Below are 27295 nucleotides of genomic sequence, written 5' to 3'. Positions count from 1 at the left end.
TTCACGGTTTTATTTTTTCTTTGTTTTGACTGTCTGGTTTCCTTCATGTTAGGGTGAGCACTTTATTGTCTTAGCGTTATTGTAATAGATACCCGGCAAAGTTTTTCGGTTTTGTTGCTTTTGTGGAGTGAGTGTCTTCGTCGTTTTCAATGTTTATGTGCGTGAGTATGTGTGGTTTATATTTCACAGGAAATATACACATAAAACTTTAATAATGCATCATATGGGTTTTACTTAAAGATATTGCATTACATATGTATGTATTCATATTTGATGTATGTATGTAAGCATATATGCAAGTGTAAGTAGAGTATATCGTCGCTAATTCCGCATATACTCGAGTTTACGTAATACATATGTAAGCGCATTTTTGCAGTCATACGCAACTTGATTAAGACCCTGTTGGGAAAATTTATGTTTTATTCAACTGTAGTGGAATATAAAGAACTCTCGATTTAAATTCAAAAGTTCGAGTTATGGAAGTTCCACTGTGTATATACATATGTATATATTTATACTCTTGCAACATCTTCGTCTGTTGCCCACTTTTTAGTCTTGTGGATCAATAACCATATCTCAGGAACTATCCGATAAATATCTACTTTGTTCGGTTAATAACATTTCCTTGGCAACGCAATAGCATAGTTTGAAAATGGGCGAAATCGTTTTACAACCACGCCTACTTTTCTTATTCTACAATTTTGAAATCCATTTGATTCGTTCACTTTTCAATGCATAAATCAAGAACCAAAGAAAATATCGGGATAGATCTTTGTACAAATACTGCATAATCCTCTTAATTGAAAAAAATGTCGAAATCGAATTATAAGGCCCCAGGTATCGAACATGAAGACCTCAGTGACAATAGATAATTTTTTTTACCGAAAATAACGGTAAATCTCTCAGTTATCCTAAAGAAATTCTTCTAATAATTTACATCTGTGTCAAAAATGAGTGCAATCGGGTCATAACTTCCTCTAGCTCCCATATACCGGGTTTCCAAATATTCGGTGGGTTTTATACCGTATTTAACGGTAAATATATGAGATATCTTAGAAAATTTAGGTTAAAGTATAATCTTGAATATAATATATGTACATAGCTTGGTGGTGAACATTAGTGAAATCGGTCCAAGAAGGACCCCAATCCTAATATTCTTTGTATGTATTCGTTTCTTTGTATGATTTTCGTTATTCTAATAGACTTTATGCTGTATACTTACACATATGGGTCGATTTGTGTGTTATTTTAATAAAATGAAGTAATTAAATTGGGAGAGTATAAATCTTACGGTTACATCCGAACATAACACTTCCTTACTTGTTTTCATTTATCTTAGAAAAGTTTCCACTTGAAGGCAGCAAATCCCACATCTTTCTTTCTTTCTTTTTTACCCATTTTGCATACTCATAACGTTAAGTGGTGCTTTGGGATATGCAAAGAAGAAAGAGGCGCATGTGAAATAATGCCAATAAGTCGATTGGAGTGGAGTGCTGAAGATAAATGCTAGAGATTATGGCGGTTCTTATGCGCTTCTAACAGCACTTGAAACGGTCAGCTTGTCGGCTATTTGCGGCGCACAACGGCAAAGCAACGTCAAGTAATAACAGAATAATGGAAAGAAAGCAATAATAACCAACTCAAAACTTTTATGGCTACATATTTGTATACTATAATGTGGGTATGTCTAGTATAGTGTTGTACAACGGCAAATGGCAAAGTCAAGAAGAACAGAGCGTGTTACAGCACTGACACCATATTTTCATTACGGCATAAATCTTCAAATGCCATTAATGAAATGGAAAATGGAAATGAAATAAAATGTTGTTGCTTTTGTTATTGTTGTTGTTGTTGATATTGCTATTAATAAATAATCACCAACGAACATCAGCTATATAACAGTGCACATTGCGTATGGTCGTGTCGAGCCGAAGAGGAGGTGTCTACCGTTGTCTGTCTATGTCTGTTTGTATGTATGATTATGTATGCGGCTGGTTGTTTATTAGATTTCATATTTTGCTAAAAGAAAAATGAGAAATGTATGAAAATATGCGAGACATTTCGCCTCAATTTGAACCCACCGCCATCAAAAGCGCGTAGCAGGAAAGGGAAGTGTGTGCGACTGCTGTCTATGGCATTAACATATTTACATACATATATATATATATATCTATATGTGTATGCTTGTGTCTACTCCTCTCTGTGATGCTGTGGGCGCATGGTTCAGCCACTTTATGTGATCGTGTAGTGATACGCCCGCTGGCAACATCAATAAAAGATTTTATTGTTATCAAGCTGTTGCTGATATATATTACAAGAGCCGTTATGTGTATATACATATGCATAGAAGAGAGATAGACTCTTGTATAGTTAAGTGGTAAACAATAAGACCAAATAGTAATATATTCAATTCTTGACCGCTCTTCTGGTGGATACTTCGCGTTCTCAAAAATTTAAAAATAAGGCTTTAACTCAGACTATAATCGTTGAACTAGAAGGATCTGTGAGTTACTATAGAAAAATTAAGAAACAGCCTAAGGAAATGTCAAAACTCTTTAGAACACTGGGAGTTGTTGAAGTGGTCCTCAAATAATTTTGAGGAATGCTGCCAAGTTTGCAGTTTGCTCGGAAGGATCACATAGAGCCGACTGTCGTGGAATTCAGGAAGTCTGTCAAATTGATTGTTTCTAAATCTTGAGAAAGCTAGGTTCAATCCGAATACATAAATATTCAAAACTGTTTCCGCTTAGAACTTAAAGCAGCTCTGCGAAAAAAACAGATAGAGAGACAGAGGTAGTAAGAGACAGATGAAGAGAGAGAGAGAAATTCTCGTGATTACTTCTGATTTACTGCAACCGCCAAAGACACTGCTCAATATTAATAATAAGTTTATTTAGGACTAAGTCTTTGAAATCTCAGTTTCTAATCTAACAATTATGAACTGCAATGTCGACCGACTAAATACATAAGCTATACTTTCAAGTAGCGTAGAACGACCCGTTTCCCAAACCCTCTATTTTGTAGTTGCCAATCAACAGCTCTGGATTTATAAATCAGTTGTCTCTCCACAAGAAAAAGGCTCTCTTAGAGTAGCGATGGGAAAACTATGTCACTTCATGAGCGAGCAGAGTTCTCATAGATATATTTTTGGAAATTCGAGATTTATTTTTTTTGTTTTTTTTTCCCAAATAGGATTCTTTCTTCAAAATCAATTATCGTTTAAATTATAGCTAACGTTATCGTTTTTCTCGATACCAATTAGTATTGTCTAAATTCTACTAAAAATTCCCATGAAACACAGTCGAAAAAACTTGAAATAATAAATTTAAGAGCACATCCATGTTCAAATGTCATGAAATTGATACCTATTTATGTGTGTTTCAAAGACTTACGATTGCTTGTTAATCCCTCAAATTATTGTTGTTGCTACAATTATTGTATTATTTTTGCCGTTAAATCTGTCTTCCGTTGTCTCATACCGATTTAGGCAGATAAGAGACTTGTTCACATGAAATTTAACGAATGAACGACTATGATGCCGCGTGATACGCGAAATCGTAAAAAGCACAAGCATATTGACTACAGTATATCTATATATCTATATACATATGTACATATGTGTATTATATGTAAGTGTGTTGAAACATGCAAACGCAAATTAAATATTTGTTTAAGTAGGTACTTTTGAACTCTGAATATGTACATATATAAATGCTTAAAAGCCGAGTGGCGGCAGTGTGACAAAGTCGAACTGTGGGACACACCAATTAATTAGCATACACAACTAATGTTTGTGATACACTCATGTGGAGTAACTGGAAATTAACTCGGTTACATATAAGTATATTTATATGGGCACATACTTGTTTGTGTTCGTGATATATTCAAGTCAATTAGATTGAGTTGAATTTGAAATTTGTACGCTACCCGACGAGAGTTCATTTAATGAATATCTACATATTTATGGACATATTTATGTACGCGTATATACACGGCGTTGACAGCTGTTTATGGAAGAGAAAAATTGCGAATGAAAAGATAATTTCACACAATTTTAGGATTGCTTATCGCCTGAGAAATTACTAAATTCAAGAAGAGTTTTGTTCATTCCTAATAATACTTTAACCCTTGTTTGGTTCAGAACAATGTGTTGGAACCATGCCTATTTCTGTTTAAAAGAAGCATCACGTGGTTGGCTTAAACTCGGTAAAAGTTCTTAAAACGATATAATTCGTTTTCAAGATATTCGTTCTTAAGTAAGGCAGTGAACTACGATTTACATCAGGGATCAGGGATCTTTCAATTTTTCAATCTTTCAGTGAACTACGATTTACATCAGGGATCAGGGAGTGTCTCGAACATCATTAGGCTAACTATTTTGCAGTTCTTTATATCTACTTCATCCGTACCTCAAAATGAGTCATCTTTAGTGTACTCTTCCCATAAATCTCTTTTGAAAAAACTAGTCCGGTCATAAGGTTATCTTTATTTTGTTGCGATTGTCATCTTTGCTATCTATTAATTTAATATCTTAACCCTTAAATGCATGGCGTACCATATATGATACATGCGATTTAAGGCAATTAAGGCTTAGTAATTCGATTAATCTGTATTGCAGTTTGGTTTACTCACAATAGGCGTCATAAATGCTAACGGAAATTATACTTGACAGTTGACAGTGACCTAACGAAGTAGTCGGAAGTCGAAATATTGGGGCTGTCCTCATGCATTTAAGGGTTAAGTTATATTTTATCCACAATATTCTGCATTCTCTTTGTCCCGGACTTGTTTTTAAAAAAAGTTTTCAGTAATATGAAATAAGACAGGGTTTTAAAGTGACTTTTGTGTTCTTTAAGGCAAAAATTCCGTAGAAAGATATAGAATATACTTAATCCACTTCTATCAGCCCAGATGACGCTTCTTTGCAAGTAACAGTAAATGCTCGAATGTATTTGTGACGATCCCGTTTAAAATTTGTGTGCGTCATCATTTGTAAAAATGAAGAAGACTGGACTTATTTTCAGCTCCTATTAGAAAATCCATTCCTATCGCAATATCTAGTGTTAATATGTATATCGCCGGAACAGTTGTAAAATATTCCTACTATTTCTGAGGTTCATGGCTGTGATTTAAAGATCGGTTCTGAAAAATAAAAAAATAATTTCCCGATTAATTAAGATCGATAGTTATTTTGGTTAGATTATGATGCAAGATCAGTGTGCTTTCCGAAACTGTAGCTAAAATGTGGTGGTTTGTATTATCGAGTCATATAGCAACTCTATCTCTTTCTGAACCAATTCTTCTAACAAATCTAACATCTATCCCTCTCTATTAGCTATGAGCCACACCTCTGGAGACACTTAATGGAGAAAATGCGAATGATAACAGAATTCGTTATGCACTTGTAAATGAATAGTTCAAATGCCTATATACATACATACGTATGCATGACTGTAGAAATGTTTGTAAGTGGTTACAGTGCGATGTCATAAAACTATTTATGCACATGCATTCATAATATCTCAGGCATTTATGTTGTTGACATGCAACTTTCTACCACTCATTAGCGGTATTCAAAACAATGCTGTGACAATGATAAACCCAAAGCGCGAATGCCGCGAGAAAGTCATAGCGATTGTCTAAAAAAGAAATTATTAAGCAAAATGCCATGGCAATAAATGAATTGCAAATAAAATAGGATAATTATTAAATTTGCTTGCAACTACAACTAATCGACATTAGCAGAGTTGCATGCATTCGAGCACAAATTGCCAAATTAATAACGGCACAATAATATTGGACATTATTGACACATCGCATGCCCAGCTGTGAGCGCTCCCACACTGTGTGCGTGCCATAGCCGCTTCCTATAGCAGATAACGGTTATACATTCAAATAGACAGGCATCCTATGGTTTTACTGCTTTGCTTCTAACTCGCCGTTGATTTAAGTGCCTCGTGTTCGCCTATAAATTTTGTCTGAATTTCATGTGGAACGCATCAAATAGCTGCCATCCATTCGTTTGAGTACTCGCGTCCATTACTGTGCATAATGCAAAATGGGCAATTAAATTTGTTATCTGCCAATTGAATGGCCTCACGAATATGCGCGACGTTTGAACTTTGATGCCGTGCAGGTGAAGCCACTCACCCGCTCACCACTCAATCACCCATCGCTTCAGTTATTCGCTTAAACCACTTGCCTAACTAACTACATTTGTATGTGTGTGTGTAGTTAACAGTTAGTAGTTGAAATTTGTTTACATGCAAGCATATAGGCACATATCGACACATGAATTCGAATTGATCACATAAGAGCACACACGGTCTGTATGTATGTTTGTCTATGTGTGCTCACCTGCTGACTGCCAGTTTAAAGCTCACTGCATTGAGTACTCATTGAAATGAAGATAAATGGCTATAACTGCGCTTTTTAACGATGTCCATTCATTATATTATTTTCATTACTTTTTTTGTGCCTCTCATCACCCCTCTCTCTATCTGCCTCTATAACCACGTACATGAAGTGGCTTTTATTTTCAAATTGTAATTAAATAGTTAGTTTCGAATGGTTTATTATCGTTGTCTCGTTGTCGTTTGGTAATGGGAAATGAAATCGTAATTTGTTGACGGTCAAAATGCAATTTAGATTAGAGAAATACGGTAGCTCAACGTCCATTCGAGTCGTTCGGCTATGATCGCGGTTTGCGTGTATGGAAAACTGTGTGTGTGCGTGTTTGTGCAAAAACAGTATTTGTAATTAATTGCTAATTTAATCGATAAATGTCAATAACGGTTGTGTATTCGTATTTAAGTGGTTTTATCATTATTTGTTGCAATTTCGTCGTTTTTGCGTTGCTGTCATGTGAATTGGTGCTCTTATGTAAGTTATTGCCATTGTTTTCACATGATTGCATCCGCCATTTATTGTTGTTACGTAAAGACCTGACAAATTCCGTTTCCATTTTATTAGAGTGGGATTTCTATTTCATATCGAGTTTGCGGCCTATTTGATATGCTTCCTTTTATTATTATTATTTTAGAAAATCTCTTCCAATTTTAACACAAAACAATCATTACTGTCTGAAGCTGACTGAAAAAATATAAGTGAACATCCTTAATTATTGGTTTCCACCAAACTGGGTTTACATTAAATCGAATGTCATATTCTCTGTGTGGTCTGTGGCGTCGTCCTGTTGGAACCACATATTGTCCAAGTCCATATCATCCAATTCGGACCAAAAATATTCAGTTATCATTGAGCGGTCACACAGCGACGGTTATGACGACCATAAATTGGACATAGCGCTCTTAAAGTTTAGGCGACTGACTCCCAATTTTTATCAGTATATTTTAGTAATTTCGACTTGTTGTTGGATCGTATATCTTTAAATGATGAAATGGCAAACCTTACTGAAGAGAAATGTCAAAGGTTAGGCTAGGTTGGTCTGGTAGGCCGCATAGACCAGTTATGGTCCTTTGCGATACCAGAATGGAATGCCTTCACATGTTCCCTGAGTAGTAGTCATCGTTTAGGATGCCTGCGCCTTACGTGAATTTTGATAGTGGAATGAGGCTTCACTAACGATATCTCCACTAACTTATCGTATTGTGGGGCCCCTAAGTACCTAAAACGCTGTCTCGCTAACGCAGGACAAACGCACAAGAGATGCTCCACTGCTTCCTTGATGCCCCGCTCTTGACATTTTCTTCCCGATCTGACAGCCCCATCTTATACGCATGTGCCGCTACTAAGTTGTGACCGGTAAGAATGTCAACCATGGTCCTACAGCACTTTTTATCGAGCTCCAGTAGGAACCTTGTAATAAAGTAAGAAATGTCAAAAGAACGGGAAAAAATATGGCGTCGTTTGCTGTCCCTGTCGGTCTACTTTTGTAGCGTCCCTATTTATTTTATCATGTCGAGCAAAGAAGGTTTGTGGATAATTGTACCATTTAACCATCGTCGTCGTTTTAAATTGATCCACATATTCGGTTTAGCCGAGCTTATTTATATCTGTTGGTTCGGAGTAATAATTAGCGATTTTCGTTTGTTAATAGCTCACACTTCGTTGCCTGTTCGTCAATTCTTGGCGAAAACAATACTGTAACGATGCCCCAGCCTCCGATTTCCCAAATATTATTCTGTGTGATATTTTTCTAGAAAACCTTAAAGGGCCGAGCATAAATCGCACAAAACGCCAAAGGCTACCCTTTAGTTTATATTTTTGGGAGTGTTTTGGTTTGGGTTATTTACAAACTTTTCGCCTATTTTACAATTTATCCTATACCAATTGAAACATTTGTTTTGATTTGATAAACAATTTTTCTCAAAAATTACTATTTCGGTTTTCGCATTATTTCTGTTCTGTGACCTATTTCAACCCAAAAATATCAACTTGATATATACTCGCAGAGTCATACTTAAATATTTATATACAAAATTTCTTTCTGAGTGACATTATAACATCTTTAAACAAACAAAAATATATGGTTAATATATTTATATAAATAAACAAATATTAATGCAATATTGTATATATTTGGTTATTCTTTGGCAACTTTCTAAATATCACAACAATTATAATAACCTATTCTTACTAAAAGACCTTTATATATGAAAACCAGTGCTATACTGACACATTCATACATCTTAGTTATTCATAGTCACACATACACTTACAAAATCCAAATAAATTGTATGCTCTGACGCAATGAGTCACGCATTCTTGCGATTTTTTGCACCCAACAACGTAAGGTACAAAAAGCTGGTAGAGCCAGTTCCAGTGCGCAACTGCAGCAAATACATGTGAATCATCGCGAAAAAAGCTATAGAAATACAATTTTTCTAAACAGATTCAACATCTCCGCGCTTGATTGCTGCACAATAATGAAATAAAACAATCAGATTATGGAATAAAAGCAAACTAATGTTTTTTTTTACTTTTTACTAGTGTTTTTTAAAGACTCCAAAATACACACCCTTGCCACACTAAATGTCACCCATTCAATTGCGAACAAATTTTATAGTGAATAACAACATACAATTATCGCCATTTGCTATATTTACTAACGTTATAAACGAGTGTGAACACACCCATTTCCAAAAAAAAAAAAACAAAAACACGAAAAACAACGAACAAAATGTGCATGAAATTACACACTCAAATACAGGCTGACATATGTCCATTGTTGTTGTTATAGCCTATAGGTACATGTGTACCGCTTGATTTGTGAGCATTATTGCACGACTTATTGCCGCTTAGCAATCGGTTAATAGCAAATTTACCGCTATTGGCATTTGATAGCGCTACTTAAGTATCGCATTTCTCACGTCAATTTCCATTTCGCATTTTTGTTGCACTCGCAGGCAAATTAGCTGAGCTGATTTATGAACAGTAGCTGGTACCACTATACAAACGCCTCTATATAGTATGTATATCTATGCCTACTCTTTATTTGTTTAGGGGCTGAGTGCAAAAATGCCCGTTAATTAGCGCTTTGTTTCTGTGTATGTGTGTGTGTTGTTGTGTTTACACTTTTCGCTAAACACTTTGGTAATTGTGGCGATTTGATTGGTAATTGACTGAACGGAATCGGATTTGTTTACCTACCAGGAATCGATTATGCCTGGGATAGGAAAACAATAAAAAATAAGAATGTCGACAATTAGATGTAAAAGAATAGAAAATAAATTACAAATAGTTTAAAAAATATATATTATAAAAAACATCAAGAATTAGAATATTTATTTAACAAAATATAATATAACCGATATATTTAAGACCTAGGGGGGAAAGGGTTAGATAGCCGAAAGGACAGCCCTTTGTCGATTAAAATCCGAGGCAATTTCGATAACGCAGAACTTGCAGTTATGGGAATTGTTACAGAAACAATCCCTGCAGTCACATGCTGAAAGCCGAACCGCCTCCCAGAGGCATCAACAGTACTTTCTCAAAATGTACCGACCAGACTACTGTCTTTTTGACTTCAGACAAGTACTGAACGCTATTCATAGAGAAGCTATAAACACTTTCCTTGACTGCCTTCGAAGTGTCTGAACTTCGTTGTGGACACTGTAATATATTAAATTTCTACTTATCCAGACTAGACCTCGGCATACTGAACATATATACCTCCCTCATGAAATAGTCACTGTATGGCCTAACCACATCTTTGCATGCCCAACCAACCCCATCCATCTAACAACTCTTTCCTTTTGCTCCGTCCCGTCGAAACAGCTCATTTCTTGGACCTGTTATTAGATCATGAATCTATGACAATTGATTTATGCCTGTTCAACCAGGGCTAGATATTCGTAACAACAGCGCTACCAGAAGTGTTTCATCCGGATAGAAAAAAAAATATATTTTATTTCATTGAGACGTCTTCCATATTAAGGGATATTTTGCGTATAAAGCACGCTATAGGTTCGAAGATTCTCGCAGTTGATATCTGGGGCTTAAGAATGGATTTTTTGATTTCCTTGAAATATAAAATTTTCTTATAATTTGAAAAATCTAATGGTATTGGTTCTGTTTTGTCGGTTTTTAAACCGCAATATAAAAATGCCAAGAGACTGCTTTGTACCGATTTTGGTCGGTTTTGGTAGAGTGGTTGCTGATAGTTCAGCTATAAGTTTAAATTCATGTTTCGAGTAGGAAATATTTTAACAAATTTTTATATATATAGCTTTAGTAGTGCCAACCTTCTGAGATTGCCAAGGAATATACACATGTACTAAGATATATGAATATAGGCTTAATTTTTACAGACAGACGGATGGCAGATATATTTCAGTTTTCAGCGACAATTTCTTCAAATATTGTTTCCTCAATGCATATCAATTTCACTCAACCCTTCCTCGCTTTGCTTTACTATTTATAGTGAGACAGGAAAGCTTTAAAATTAAATATGAAATGAGGCATATGTTTTTATTACAGTGAAGACTTCAAAGTGCTGTCACTATTTAATAAGATGAGAAATGAGATCTGAGTGTGTAAAGTTAAGACAAAAATAGCGTAGGCGTTGTGCATCATCTTGCACCGAATAGGCTTAGTCAGTTTATAAATGCAGGGCACCTTATAAGGAATTTAGTTGATTTATAGTAGTGCAGTTGCAATAGATGCACCCACTTTCGTTACTTTAATTTGGAAAAGCTGGCTTATAAAATCAATAAAAAATACACTGACTTTAAAAGTAAAATTTAAAAATAAAAAAAAAGTTAAAAATGCTTCATTCGTTACATCCGAACGCACGGAAATCACATCATTCAGTTGATTTTTAGATTCATACATATAGTATATTCATACATAGGAATATGTGGAGCTACAAAGCACAAGCTTTGGCATTGAACGAACACCGTTTTGTCGGCTACAATTCAATGCTAAGTCGTAATTTCGGTTTGTCATTACCTAATTTTTGCAACGCGCGATTGCACTCGCTGAATACCAAATGCTCTATAACTCATCAGACACCCACACATACCAAACACTTTACAAATTTCTAAGCAATTTCCGTTAATTTACCTTCTCTTCGCTTTCCTCTAATTACAGTTATGAACGAATCGAACAAACGCAAGAAATTGAAATCACGCACAGCAACGGTGCCTAGTGGTGGCGGTCAAGGTCACGGCCAAGCTGAGGGCTATATGAAGGATCACTTAGACGCTTGGCTAGAGACTTGCCTAAAGGATGCCTCCAATGCACAGTTATCATCCTCATCGGAATTCTTAGATTATAATCCAACGCCAACTGGAACTGGTGGCGTCGGTGGCAGTGGTGGTATTAGTGCAACAAATCCGCAAAAATTCTTACAACAACAAATGCAGCAACGTCATCAACAAAGCCAGCAACAACAACGCGAGCAACAGCAACAACAACAAAATCAAACATATCTGTCCAATAATAGTTTGAATAACGCGAATCAACAGACCGCATTTTCATTTGGGCAACAACAACAACATTCCCCACAAATGCAACAACAGCAATTTGCATTGCGTACGGGTCCAATGTCATTTACCGGCGGTTATACGGGTGGCGGTAGTGGCCCATTCAGCCAAGGTTTTCAAAGGGTGAGTTTTACAAGAGAACCTTAGTCAGATATTAAGGATCTATAGTCAGTTACCAGAGTGAAAAGAATAAGGTGTCGAACAAAGGTCAAACAGAGTCAATAACAACCTCTAAAAAGACCATAAAAGAATTCATCGGCGAATATGGTCTCTCATATTATTTTGTTGCTGTTCCGACAAACTTCAGAGAATAATAATTTCTTTATAACTCTCACGTATTCTCTCTCTCTCTCCCAGAATGTGCCAAATTACATGAAACAATCTCACTACAATAACCGCTACTCCATGATGTTCCCACATAGCGGTATGGGCCCTGGTCCAGGTGGTTATTATCAACAAACTGATGCCCAAGACTTCGCTAGCCTGCCACCCATAGTGAATATGATGGGCGGTTCATCGGAAATGGAAAATAACTCGACAGATGTGCTCGATGGCAGTGGCAGCAATCCGAATATTAGTCGTGGGTATGTAAAATAGCGTGCACTCTGCAGTGGTCCTACATCCACAAATATATTTCAAAAAGTTTTATACAAAACAGTTAATTTAACTTCCATATTTCCCGTTAGTTTCCGTTTCAGCGATCCATGCCTGCTAAATCCATCCGATAATGACTCGAAAGTAAGTGGCCAAAATACACCCGATCGTCGCAATCAATTACCGAGCGATTTGGAGAATAATAAATTCTTTGCGGCACTAATGGAACAAATTAACTTATTGCACGAAACTAATACGAAAATTTGCCGAAATCTACACGAAACAAAAGGTGAGCTGCCTGCCAAGTATGATATTTTATGTGTGACTACAAGGATATGTAGGGCTTAATTACTTAGAAACTTATAAACTTAGATACGTGTAGTTAAATAGATTTTTATTTATTATTAGCAACAACAACACACACACTTATTTAATTTTAGCTTTACTCATTGGTAGTTTCTCTATTTTATGTGTGTATGTATTTATGTTTAAAGCTTAATAATTAGTTATTAATTTTTTATTTGTGGCACAGCATTACCTTGTGAGTCGCTAATTAGACTCTTTTAATTGCCCAGAACGAAGTTAGTAGTTTCCTTCAATTTAATGAATTGTTTTCATTAATGTCATTGTAGGCACTCAATTTTTATTTGCTCAGCACTTCTGAACAATGCTCATATAGGTATATATGTATAGATATATTTATTGCATTCCGATAGCTAAGTGCTTGCTTTGAAACTCTTGTATTGAGTTTAAGATTAATTAGAAACGGAACAGCTTTCCTTGAATTACTAACTAGGCCAAGTTGTACTTCAGCTTAAGAAATCCTATGGCATATGGAGATATGTATATATAAAATAAGTATTTTTTAAGTTCTGCAGTACGATCTGAAGTAGGGAGAACAAAACATTTGTTAATAAAAATCAAGTTTTTGTTGAAAAGTTCTTTATCACAACTGTCAGTCAAGTATTTTATTAGGAATATGCATATATATACTTATGTATTAATATTATTTCCATGAAAAATCAAGTATATAATTCCTATATTTACATATTTCTTATAATAATTCTTTTGTACATTAAAATGTCAGGATTCAGTCATGACTTTTTAAGAGGTTAGGTCACTCTTAAAAGTCAAAAATTTTTATTTCTAGATTTTTGGTCATTAAATACTATATTAAAAAATAGAAAATTATAGATATTAAAACTTATAATTTTACTGAGATATATTTAAATTTTTGGACCTTATTAGGTCATTAAAGGACTCTGCAGCCGGAAAAGTCTCTGATCCAGTTATAACTTTGGACCCATATATAATATTATTTTGAGGAAAATCCATTTAAACTTTTAGACCCGTTCTTTGTTCGCAGGTCTTACCTCCAGTGGGGATTAAACTTCAAGAGTTATTTTTAAAACACTTGGGCTGCTTTTAAGCTTCACATTTTTTTATACTTATAGAATGATGTAACAACTTAATTAATGTTTGGTCCATCTAGAGATATACGTGGTATGTTCAAAAAATAACGGGAATTGTAAAATTTAAAATTTTACTGTTTTGGTAAGGTCCAATTGTCTGTAGCAGCTGCTAAGATTAGACGTTTTTTGATTAGTTTTGCCATTTTCGTTTGTTCAAAGTTCACACTTCGTTGCGATCCCCCAAGTATCCATATTCGGCCGATATGACATCGTGTGACCTTTTCCTAATTTCAAAAATAAAGAGAAGTTTAAAGGGCAGTCGTTTTACAATACTTACGAGAAATCGTTGATAGAGCCAAAGAGTTTGAGAAGAATTTTGACGATTTGAAGAAGCATAATATTGAATGGGAACTAGTGTGAAGGCGACATCATTAATGTAAACGAAATTTCCCGTTATTTTTTTAACACACCTTGTACTGCTATGGGATTAAGTTTAACAAATCCTTCAGTGATTTTTTTTCGTGGCAGGTATCATGAATTTTACTACACGTTAGCAACATTAAATCTAGATTCATGATCTGTAAGATCTTTTTATGTAAAAAAGTTGATGGGTGACAAAATTTTTCAAGTTCGTGGTCTCGAAAACGATCTTATAAAGTCATAGCAGAGAAAACTTTGAGAAATGAGCATGGTAGCATTCTCTATAAGGTTAAAATATTGCATCGATGACGGTTAGTTAAAGTCCACTTATATTTTTCCTTGTTTCGAAAATCTCACTGTTATTAGTGAGGTTAAAACTCAAATAATTTGAACGATTATTTTTATTTAAACGATATAAGAGGTTTTCAGTGACAAAAAATTAAATTTATTCTTTAGTAATAAATCAGATTGAATAAAATGAATAAAAAGAAAAATTAATAAGTAATTAAATTAATTATCAGCAACAATAATATTGTAACAAAAGCACTATATAACAATTAATGAAATTCGATTTTTTCATAAATTTCATAAATAAATTTGCACCTAGAATTTCACTCTACTCTCGTATCTCGAATTGCAATTTTCTATTATGCACTTAGTTTTACAGTAAATCTACTTTATCTCAAAGCAAAGATAATTAACAAATGAAGCAGTAATTACGAAAAGCCACTTGCATTTATAAACTTATAAATATGTATAAACATACATATGTTCTATGCGCACATTCACAGCTCATTAGTTTTGCTAAGCAGTAGTATTTAGCTATTCATAACCGTGCAACAACTGCACATAAATATTTGTTTTGAGCTTAATTATCAATTAAATACAAAATTGTGCGGCATTTGCTCGCCGCTTTGAATTGCAAAGATTTTTGTTTTAATTTTTTGTATACACTACCTCTATTTACGCCCCTTGTATATATTTGTAGTTGTAAATAACTGTCATTTAGTATTGTAGTTTATAGTCTCTTATGTATCTATTGTTGTTGTAAGTTTATTTTTAATTTATTTTCTGTTTTTGTTGTATTTTAATTTTTATTTGTTTCTATGTCTTCCCTTTTTGTTCTTTTCTTTCTCTCTTCCTCTCTCTCTTTAACGATACGCTCTTGAAAATATCAAATTGAAAAATTGAAAAAAAAAACAAAAAAATCGAAAAAATGAAACTCTTTAGTTGATATTGAAGCTTTAAAGCACGCACCCAATTGGGGTTTGAGACACCGTAGAGATAGCTTGAGTGGATTAAGTACGCACAGTCAGCCCATGGTATTTGGCGGTGGATTTGGTGGTATGCAAAGTCCAGCGCCAACTTATCATTCAGGTATGTTGTCCAATGTAATGTTTTTGTTTTTATTTATTTGTATTGTAAACTAAATTTTTAATTTTCGAAAATGAAATTATTGTTTTGGCTTTATTATTTTATTGAGTACGAGTATTTTGAAATTTCGTCTGGTTTTTCTTGTAAAACTTTTGGTTTGGTTTTCGTATTACAACGCCAACAACACACCAGTAATTTCATAGAATTTTCATATTTTATTGTTTATTTGCTCTTAAATCCACCCATTGCTGCATATTTCTAGGCGCTTACACACCCGGCATGATGACCGATGTGGTTCGTGAGGTGAAAGAGGCGGCTCGTGTACGCGAGGATGCGCTTTTAAATCGGTAAGTAAAAAACAAAACAGGATTCAAGAGATATACTTTTTAAGATTTCTTGAAGAATATGGTATCTACATATGGTAAGCATCTCAACTGCATATAAAACCATTTTAATTTCCTCCCAAAACTGGTTGAAATCTGTCTATATTTTACATAGTCCCATATATTAGATATAAGGACCTCGTTGTTGTTGCTGTAGCGGCAGAAAACATTATCCAAGTAATTTTGGAAAATACTGCCATTTTGATAGACCTTGAAAAGATAAAAAATCGGACCCGTTCCAATTACTTAGACTCGACTGTTGTGGGTATGGGATCTAATGTCACATAAGGGCCTTTTAAGGTCAATATTTCGGAAATTTTAAGAAAAAATTTACAAAATTTTGAAAATATTAGAGATCGGAGAGGAGGAATATGAAATAAATAACAAAATGGAATAAATACGAAGAGAACTCTTACAATCAAGAGTTTTGGTGAAAATATGGTATGGTAACTTAGTCTAGCATAACCTCAATATTCATTAAATTATTTCTGAATACGAAGAGAACTCTTACAATCAAGAGTTTTGGTGAAAATATGGTATGGTAACTTAGTCTAGCATAACCTCAATATTCATTAAATTATTTCTGAACACAAAAGCAATAATTTATTTAAGAAGTTTATTCGTTTATATTAGAAAAAAGTCAGATTAAAAAACACAATAATTTTTTTATACTTCAGGGTAAAGGCGATGGTCGAAGAGCGTCAATGGTCATTCAATGAGAGCAACCTGCGCATGATGCGCGACATAGAAGAGCTAAAGGTATGTTAAAATTGTATACTTTGCTCACATTTTTCATAAATTTTAACTGCCTTCCTCCCTCAATTTAGTCCCAAGTCCATCATCTGCGCGCCGATCGCAAGGAATCCAACAAACGCATAACACACCTCGAGGCCGAGAACAAGTACATGCGCCAGTTGTTGACCAATCTCTTCAATCAGCGCAACGCACCCGATATCATCTACGAGAATGAAACGTTGCGCACACAACAACGCAAATCCTTTCCAACGGCGCCGGCACGACGCTCTCAATCGATGAATCTGCATTACGGCACCATACACCATCAACCGCCGACCGTTGCGCTCACCGTGGACGAGCAGGATGAGCGGCTGCACATCGTTGAGGCGACGGGCGCGCAGCGTGCCACCGCCGCGGATATGGTGACCGTAAGTGATAGACGCACCACAGAGTTGCGCAGTTCATTCTCCAGCTCGGATGGTGGCGGTAGCGTGGGAGCGGGTAGTAGTGGTGGTGGTGGTGGCAACGCTGCTGCAGCACGTAACGGTGTTGGCAGCGCCGCCAGTGCAGGCGTAGGCATTTGTACAGTAACACCATTGCCTAACGGTAATGCCGCAATGGCCGCCAGCGGTCAACAGTTGATGTCGCCGCCCAATTTCGCGCTCATATCGTCGCCGGTCGAGGAGGATGTGGTGAAACAGCGCAAGAAGAAGGGCAGAAAAGTGCCAAATATCGATGGGTCGAAGCGTAACGGTGAAAGTCACGAGGATGTTAGCGCCACGAGTGCAGCACACGATGATGAGGATGCCGCCAATGATGCGGACGATGACAGCAAGCTGTCGACGCAGGAGCTGCAGCAGGAGCTACAGGATGCGGTGGCTGCGCGTAAGGAGGCCGATAATCGTGTCATTGCGTGGGTTTAATTGCTTGCATACACTTTAGTGTGAAATGTTGTGCGGCACAAAGATAGTTTTGTCTTTTTCTTGTAATTTACATCTTTCTATTAATTAGTATGGCTTTTAATTCTTTAATTGAAATTTTTTTTTGTTAATTGTATATATTTATTTTTAATTGTTGTGCGCTTATTGAATTCAACATGCAGTTATAAAGCCAGTATTTACACCATTTTATATATTTATATTATTTTCAAGGTTTTGATTGACAAGAAAAATTAAAAAATATTATATTAAATAATAAACATTAAGATCTTAACTTAAAATTTCCATTACTACACCTTTATTGTGTAATTCAAATATCGTAATCTATAATATGAAATACTCTTTTTTTATGAAAATCAAGTCAAATTGGTTTAAGTTAAATTTTATTTTTTTCTTGTCAACAAATATTCGTTTCAACAAAAATTAGCAACATTTGTAAAAACAAAAATATTTTAGCATTATTTTAAATTTCTAGCCCAATACACTCTTGTATTATATATAGAGTATTGAGTAAATATTACATATGATTTTTGGGTTAATTAAGTAGTGATTACTTTCTTTTTTTATTCTTCTTCCTTCTTATTCGTAATGCTTCACATAATTTTTGTTCTTATACAATTTTTTAAATATATTTTATTTGGTAAAATTTAGTTTGGTCGAAGTTATGGCACTTAAATATTATATTTGTTACACAGCATGTCAGATAATTAATTTCTGTTAAGTGCGTCATCCCGTGTGACGGCCTGTTTTTTAGTGATTTTTTAGAATTTTTTTTTTTGTACGACCAATAAATAAGTAGAGCCATATATTAACCTATATTTCGACACTATAAATATAAATTTTAAGCTAAAATTATTGTGAGAACATGAGTTACAGCGTTCCGAACACCCCTGCCTCGAAAACATGGGGTCGCACTTCCTCCACGATTTCGAATGAATGACTTGTCTGCAAGCTTAAATGCATGGAACTCACTACGACCAAATGAATACACAAAAGTTTTTACGTTATTTTAGTTTTGTTATATAAAAAAATCGAAGTTTTTGGAATTTTGAAATAATAATAGAGCGTTACAAAATTTCAAGTAATTCGGTCAAGCCATTTTGGAAACTTGAGATGCAGAAAATTTTGAAAAACACAGTTTTGAGAGAAACGCGTTCAATGTTTCCAGCTGCCTACTGAGCGCTTCGAACAGCTCCTTCTTCTAACTGCTGTATTTTTAAAACGACTTCGAATTTCTAAAAATCAATTTACTACCGTATTCGAGACATGTGAAGAAATCAATTTATGATTTTAATAAATTTTTTTGAGCCCATCATTCGGCATGACCCTTAAGAGAAGAAAGTGGTGTGGAAAATATGGCATATGCCATCATTATGCCACTGCGACTCTTTGCTCTAATGGATTCAATCAAATCTAAAATTAAAGCAAATATTATTTTCATTTCTTAGATTAGATAAAGTACGCTGTCTTTACAGACTTTCGAAGTCGAGACAAATTGGATATAAATTTTTTTTTTTTATAATATTTTTCAAAAACACTTTTGTCAAAAGGACTATAATTGATTTTTAGAAGTCCTGAAGGAGATATTTCACATTTTCAAGATTGCTTCTTTCAAAAAGCAGCTATATCTTAGAATATTATATTTTTAAACTTCACTTGCCCATATTAATAAATTTTCAAAAATTAAATAAAACTAAAATAAAGCTATTGTTTAAACTCAAACTTAAATTTAAAAATAAGTATGATGCTGAAAACTATTAATTTTGGAACATATATTACAAATTCAAAATAACGAGCAATCATTTAGAAATCTGCAGCATTTGAGTGTCAACTAAAAACAATTAATGAAAATTCTTTTCGGATATGTTCGAAATAAAAAAATTCTAAAATATGTTTTCCAACACCACTTTCTAATTTTTGAAATTTTTTAAATTTACGCTCGAATTTTTTTTAAAAATATGTACATATATAAATGCCTGACTTAATATCTGAGCACTATGAACATCTTTTAAATATAATTTTTTATAGCAGGAAAAACATATTTGGTCTATTATATATTTTTTCTTGCTATGAAAATTTCCAAAATAATAATTATAATAAATAGTAAATTATATAAGAATTAAAAAATAATATGTACAGACATACATAGATATATTTATCAGTGTAAATATTTATTTTGCATGTGTTTTATTTTTCGATATTATATTTCCAAAAATATTTTTCTAAATACTGTTAAAAATTAATTAAATTATATTAAGTGAAAAACTTTATTGAACAAATTATTTTTAAGAATCGTATTATAAACGAAATAAAACAAACAAATAAACTAACAGTGAACAACTAAACACAAACACATTAATAACAACAACACAAAAAACATTCCACAACATTTGCTGCATGTCACATAACCACCAAATACGCACACATACTCCTTACACATAGTACTCACATAAATATACTCACAAATTGACAGCTTGTTATGCACCTGCATCCTTATATAAATACATATATATATATATAAATATAAGTAGCAATAACATTTGCATTAAACTAGTGTAATTTAACACAAATTTGTTTGTACGTTTCTAACCTCACTTGTATTTTTCTCCGTATTCTCTTTACTGACTCTCTCATTTTAGGCTTGAGAATATGGTAAAAACATTACAACTAAATTCCAACAAAGCCAACAACGCCAACAACAACAACAATGCATCCCATTATCCAAACGTTCCATATAAATTAACTAACGGTATCGGTGCCACTGGTAATGGTCATGTTGCAAATCCTTTTGTTGGTGGCTATACATATAACATTAACCCTTGCACTACCAACAACTCAGCAACACCGCACTCAACAGCAATGTCATCAGCATTAACGGCAGCGGTTGCCATGCCACATCAGAAACACCATAAAGTCCACAGCATCGCCACGGCGAGCAGCAACATTGGTTGTGTTGGACAATCGCCAACCAAATTGAGCGTTGCTGGACCCATCACGGATTTATAGTTCTAGCTGCCGGCCACAAAGCGACGTAGTGTACGTGTCACGCATTTCTGACTGCAACATCGGCGGTGGCATGCCACATATCAATGCGCAAGGCTGCACACACATTGGTGCCGTTGTCCAAGAGCGGGGAGTGCGCGCAGGCGTAGGAGTAGCAAACCTTTTGTGGATAGTTGAAAGGCGTAGATGAATAATGAATACGAAACTCGAAAATCGAAAATCGATATACGAAACACACTCGAATACGTACGAAGTGTTGACTTCAGACACGAACGTCCGTTACAGTTATTTTTTTGAGCATATTTTTTTGGAATATTTTTTTGAGCATAAGTATACTCGTAATTGTTATTAACACTTGTTAACGCATTCGCATTTGCATTTTTTTATATGTGTTAGTGTGTAATTCGTCCATATATGTACACGTATATATATGTGTAGTTTGTGCTTTATATTTTTGATTTTATTTCGTTGCTGCATTTTGCAAAGCGTCCATAATTAATTATTATAACACATAACTCCAAAATGTATTTACCCAAGTAGTTTGTTACTAAAAATTAATATTTGATAATATATTTATAAGGTCAAGTAAAGTATATTAAATAAACTCCCAACATGTTTATTAAAATTCATACAAACAAACACTTACATATAATATGTATATCAAGCATTTTACTGCTATTCATTTTGTGTGTACAAAATGTATGTTTGTCTGTCTTGAACAATATTCTATATTCATTATGAAATTTTCACTATAAATATTTAAAATTTATGAAAAACAAAATTTTGTCTAAATTAACGTTATATGAAACTTAAAATATTATATTTGAAAAATATAAAATTATTAAAATATTAAATAAAAATATTTTTAACATATTATATAATATCATTATAAACTGTATACATACATATACATTTATATTTGTATAAGCTAGCGAGTATACTAGAAACTACATTATGCAAAATAAGATATTTTAAGTGCCATTACAATATAAAGTATATAATAAATATTTTATTTTTGAGTTAAAAACTATCTCTTTAATTCTATATGCAACTAACGATCGTTATGAAATCAAAAACTGGTGCAAAAGGTACTAGAACTGGTTACTAATAATTGTTGGGGATTTTCTACAGGGCTTTTGGCTGAATATTAAAGCAGTAAAGATATGTCATCACTATCCGCACACAGATGACGCTGTTAGCAGTAAGCGTCGAACTGCACACGGAAAATAAAAATTCAGTTTTTTTGATTTTCATGCACTCATAACCGCTTTTTAACTTAAAAAATCACTTTCATTGTATAAATATTAAACTACAATACATTTTTTTTTAATGTAATAACATTATAAAACGTGAAAATTAAAAAAAATGCCAAACCCAACAGCCACCCTGTGCTCACATTTAGCAGCCACACGAACCTCTCGCGCCTTTTGGCTATGCAACACACAGTCCGTATGTGGCACTCACGCACACATATGCAGCACAAAAAATTTCTTGGGTTGCTTGCTGTGCGACTTTGTTAGCCTGGTAGCCAGCGACGGTGAATGAGAGAAAATTGTGATTTAAATTTTGCGATTTCGTTCAGCGTTGCCAACGAGCTTGCTGCGTTAGTTGCTGCAGTGATTGAATGTGTGTGTGTGTGCGTATGTGATGCATGCGATCGATGGGTTTGGTTGGTGCGCTATTTAGTGAAATTATTTATTGGTGTATTATTTTGGTATGGAAAAAGGGAATGAAAAATGGAATTTTATAATTATTAATTATTAGCTTTTATTTATTTTAAGGGGTGTTTAGGACATTTATCGATTTATTAATATTTTACTTTATTGCTAAAGGTATTATTTTTCAAAATTTGTAAGACTATATTTTATTGAATATTTCGTATAGACCATTGATATATATTTTTTATTTTATAAATTTTTATGCGTTTGAATATTTTATCTTCCTTTTTAAGAATTTTATGTTGAATTAATATGAAAATAGCGTTGAAACCGTCAAACTCCAAGCTCTTTTTGAAAATCTTCGAGTTTTGTGCAGATTTGCTTCTATATACTCACTTAAAAAATCTGAAATAAATTAAAAACGAAAGATCTATTGCTATTTTATATTGAAACTTAATATTTACTATTTTATTCAATTTAATACTTTTATTATGCTTACAAACAAATAAAAAATTAAAAAAAATATTTGTTAAAAGAGATCATAAATATAATAAATATAGAAAATTGCTATTGTTCTAAAACTAATTACAGATTAAAAAGAAAATATTTTAAATATATATATAATTTAAAAAGAATTATTCTTAATTAATTTTTTTTTATAATTTTAATATAACACTTTGTCAGTTGGAGTTTGGAGCAGTAAACAGCTTGCCAGTTTATCGCTTAATTGATACACTGTGGAGTATAGTATATGGATAATCCTTATACAATTGAGGTTTGAATACCCAGGTATCCTTATTTCATTCTATTATCGTCTAAAGTCGTTTAAATTATCAAATTTTAGATTTTTAAAGTTTCTTCGATATGGACTAGGACCTGGACCAACTCTAGCTCTTGGATCATTCTTTATATATTCATTTATGTCCTTATCTGTTATCTTATCTTAGTTTCCTTGGTAAGTTGCTTGAATATTAACAGTCCCTGGCGATTTTTGTAACTGCTGAGTCCACAGAATCATCGGTTTACCAGATTATATTCTTGATTTTGAAACTGTAGTATGTGTGTGGTATTTATTGGTCGATAAACAATGTTTTTATTGTTTTAGGCTCCAAACAGTAGGCTGAAATTAAATCAAGAAATAATCTAAATTAATTTTTTAAGCTTTTAACTTTAATTAAAAATAACAATCATGTTTTAATAACAACAAAATTATGAAAGTTTAGTTCTGAATAAAAAAATTATCTTTTTTTTAACAATTTTACTCTTTAACGGGACCTTAAGGGAAAGTTATGATGAAATGTTCGGTTTAAATTCGATAAGATATGGAATATCACCTAAAAGTGGGTAAATTACAGGGACTATATTATAAAAATAAGTATTTCGTAGATTTCAGTTCAATACCCTTTAAAATTATACAATATCTTTCTAGTGAGCTGCAACCATAAACACCGAAAATCATTTTGAAAAAACGGTATTACAGCATTTCGTTCAAGAAAAATATTTAAAGACAGTAATACGAGGCCAATCCAATTTTTGTTTTTATGGCAGAAAATTGATGCATTTCAACCAGATATATATGTATATCGCATGTTCATTGTCGCCTTTTGTCCGCTTTCATTGTGCACTTCCCAAGGCTCGCAATGGCCGAGCATGAATGGGTTTTTGGCGCGAAAAGTCCGCCATAAAAATGCATTCACACATATTAAATTTATGTACAACAAGTTAAATAAGATTAAAACTTGTAAAACTTGTACAACATTGCGTGCAACAATGCGACAGCTTTCATGACGTTGCTGTTGGTGTAATGCAACTGACAGTGCAACATGGGCCATTGCCACGCCCACATAATTTTATTTACAAGCGCCGCTTGTTGTGTCGGAAAAGAGCAATGCACGGAGCTTCGAGGTTTTGTGTGAATGAAAGTGGTTGTTGTTGGGCCTAAAATTGGCTGTGTGGGAGTGGGTCTGTGTTCATGGGTGGTCACTAAATTTTAGAATTTATTATGCGCTTGGTTTGCAATTTGAAATAGTTTCATGTTCATTGTCAACATTTCAGAACTCACGCTGATTGCATTTGACAATCAATGACTAGGATTTTGTGGTAATCCGGTGCTTGAATGGAGCTAATTCTGTGTATCTAATATTAATATATTAGTTATAGGAAAGAGAGAAAAAAGAAAGTAATGTAAATACTGCTGGAAAGAACCTCCTCTCAATAGAGATCGCTCTCTGATTTGAAGGTTTGTTCCTGGGAAAGGCTTTAAAGACAGTTATGTCTGTCATATTGATCTCTGAGTATAAAAAATATTTCGAAGATTGGATCAAGCATTAGAATAGGAGCATTGTAGGCCGTCATCCACTGCTTGGAAGGAAAAAAAAGTTTATTGTGTCAGTAAACGAATGAAATTTTATGAATAAATTCCTGAAAAAAATTAAGCTAATCCCTTCCTCAAGCATTCAGCTGCGCAATTCAGTGCAACTGTGACAAATGAATTTTAAAATGCTGACATAGCAATATTTTGAGAATTCAAACTATTTGCCTTCACCCTCCATTGTAATTTCAGCTTTCACAAATTCCTTGCGTATTTTGAAGAGCTTTCCCCGTGGCACTTTATAATAATGATATTTCAACTTCTAACGGTGGTTAGTGAACTTAGTGCAGAACACTTGAATGATACACACAAACACACTTACATAAATGCGTTAATGTTGCAGCAACACAAGCAACTGACCTCCACTGAAGCTTCTCCACTACAAAGCAGCGAGATTAAATAGCGCCTGGAGAGAGAGAAATTGCGTAGAAATCATTTGAAATGTGGCAGCTGCAATGAATATTTGAACTATGCTGAATATACACGCCAAAAACATTTGCAACGAAAGATTAATCCAAAGCAATGCAATGCAACAACAACAACAAAATAATGAAGGAATTTTGGCGCAAAATGTTGAAGGTAAGCGAAGGAGTGACGCTGGCGTGTAGGAACAATGGCGCGCCAAAAAGTCGCCGAACTCTGGATCAAATGCACACCCTCAACAATAGTTTCCACGAAGCTTTAGTGTACGAGTATTGTAAACATAATGAGAAGCTGACGGGCAACAACAATGCGTAATGTTGGCAACAACAAATTGGATACAAGACAGAGGGGCCAAGAACCGCTCGCAGCATTTGTGTCATTGAAAGTGAAGCTGGTGTACAATTGACAATGATTTTTGAAATGCTACGAAATGAAGAACGCGTTCCGACTAATTGCTTCTCTCTTGGTTACACATAAATGCAGTAATTAATGCTGGAACTTGAACTGAAGTCAATGTTTCCAAGTAGGAAGTCCGACGATTTGATCTACAGTTCACTAACAACATCTCTGTTCAGTAGAGACGCTAATAGCTAGGCTTCAAATCAAATAACATCTATTAGAATACCACAAAAAAATCTCAAGAACCATAGATTCTTACTCCTTAATTTCTGGGATTGCCCAACTACTTTCATAAATTTGTGGAGAATTTATAAAAAATCAAAAAATATTTTTCAAAATTATTTATTAAAATCGCGAAAAATCATTTTTAAGATAACAACAAATTAAGCCTGTTGCTTAACGCTATGCTTCACCAGCTGCAAATTCTCCTTAATGAAGCAAACACCACCACGATAGGCCCACTCGCAAGCGTTCGAACCTTGTTCATTGCTATCGACACAGGCGGCGATCTTGTCGTGCACGACATCATCGTGATCAGCATCACCGGGTGGTGCCACCTGAGCGCCCTGCAGTTGCTGGTGAATGTACTCCACGTTGAAACCAGTTTCAGCATTAAACAGGCCGAATTTTTCGAAAACACATTTTAAATAGCACTGAGTGACCGAGTCATTGGGGAATTGCCATTTGCGAAATTGTTGTATATGGTCTTCGGGTACTTTCAGTTTGGTGGCGCATTCGCGGCGATATTGCTGCAAGTTCTCCTCGTTTTTCACCACATACTCGGCTGATGTCTGTATATCGAAGAAATAAAGTATGAATTGAAGATTTATCAAAAAATCAATTTTTAGAAAGTACTTACCACAGCAAGGATTAAACAAAACGCGATGAAGTTTTTCATTTTAATTTAATTGAAGTATTTTTTAAAAGTGCTCTGAGGAACTTGTGCGCCACTATTGACTCACTGCGTAACACTGAATAGTTTCCTCGTCGTTCAACGTTCTTTTATACCCGTTCCAAGCATAGTTTTTGCTCGGTTTATATTGGATTAAAAAAACAAAGGATGCCTATAACCTGATCGCATTGCATTCCCTTTTGTTTGTTGATGAATTTACCTGCCCTGCTGCAGCATCTCTAATGCATAAACGATTTTTTTTTGTTTTTTTTTCTTTTCAAATCAAAAGAACGAAGAACAAAATATGCCTTGCATATCGGCAATCCCCATTTGCTTCCCTTAGGCATTGTTGTGTGTTTTTCTGCGTGCGTTTGGAAACACAAAGGCTCATGACCTTTTTAATTTGTTAAATCAATGCGTAGCAGTTTTTTGGATGCTGGGGCATATATTTCATGGGACGACAAAGTAATAAAGTAAAACGTCAATAAAAAATTGAATTACTTTCAAAGAGAAAAGCCTACGAGTTTTTTTGTCGAAATGGAGTTGGAATTGTTAGACTGTTTTATACCCTTTGATTGAGTATAGTTGATAATAAAGTAAATAGAAACTTTAAAAAAATGTTCACAAATTTAAATTCGTTAGAATAAAAACTATATAGATCCATTTTCATATGATAATATACTCAAGAAGTCGGTGGAAGCCATTCTCATTCTCACATTTCGTTGCTTGTTCGTGAATTCTTCGA

At 34.1% G+C, this 27295-nt stretch overlaps 3 protein-coding genes across 5 annotated transcripts in view; 1 reads left to right on the top strand and 2 right to left on the bottom strand.

The window, feature by feature from the left end:
* LOC105209142 (signal transducer and activator of transcription B) overlaps positions 1-21482 on the top strand; it is a 46742-nt gene extending 25260 nt beyond the window's left edge. Inside the window, exons 3-10 of one of the 3 annotated variants that reach the window (XM_011179380.3) lie at positions 11554-12071; positions 12306-12532; positions 12635-12831; positions 15605-15751; positions 16011-16095; positions 16809-16890; positions 16959-17779; positions 20444-21476. In XM_011179380.3, the coding sequence (XP_011177682.2) occupies positions 11554-12071; positions 12306-12532; positions 12635-12831; positions 15605-15751; positions 16011-16095; positions 16809-16890; positions 16959-17779; positions 20444-20810 (2444 nt within the window). In that variant the 3' untranslated portion in view covers positions 20811-21476. Of the gene's footprint in view, positions 1-11553; positions 12072-12305; positions 12533-12634; positions 12832-15604; positions 15752-16010; positions 16096-16808; positions 16891-16958; positions 17780-20443 lie in introns of all 3 variants that reach the window. The other 2 variants (XM_029038284.2, XM_029038282.2) reach the window with 2 other exon arrangements.
* A 1422-nt stretch (positions 21483-22904) lies between these two features.
* Positions 22905-27295, bottom strand: part of LOC105209215 (pickpocket protein 19) — a 210694-nt gene continuing 206303 nt past the window's right edge. The window contains exon 11 of the mRNA XM_054225395.1: positions 22905-23585. Within this exon, the coding sequence (XP_054081370.1) occupies positions 23567-23585 (19 nt within the window). The 3' untranslated portion in view covers positions 22905-23566. The remainder of the gene's footprint in view (positions 23586-27295) is intronic.
* Positions 25985-26678, bottom strand: LOC105209141 (general odorant-binding protein 99a). The gene is made up of 2 exons (XM_011179378.3): positions 26518-26678; positions 25985-26449 (listed from the first exon to the last, which is right to left on the bottom strand). Exons 1-2 carry the CDS (start codon positions 26554-26556, stop codon positions 26042-26044), a joined length of 447 nt encoding a protein of 148 aa, XP_011177680.1. The 5' UTR covers positions 26557-26678; the 3' UTR covers positions 25985-26041.

This window comes from Zeugodacus cucurbitae, chromosome 2 (assembly GCF_028554725.1).
Source record: "Zeugodacus cucurbitae isolate PBARC_wt_2022May chromosome 2, idZeuCucr1.2, whole genome shotgun sequence".
NCBI classification, from domain to species: domain Eukaryota; kingdom Metazoa; phylum Arthropoda; class Insecta; order Diptera; family Tephritidae; genus Zeugodacus; species Zeugodacus cucurbitae.
The sequence above is the reverse complement of the archived record's forward strand: the minus strand, read 5'-3'. Positions and strand labels throughout refer to the sequence as shown.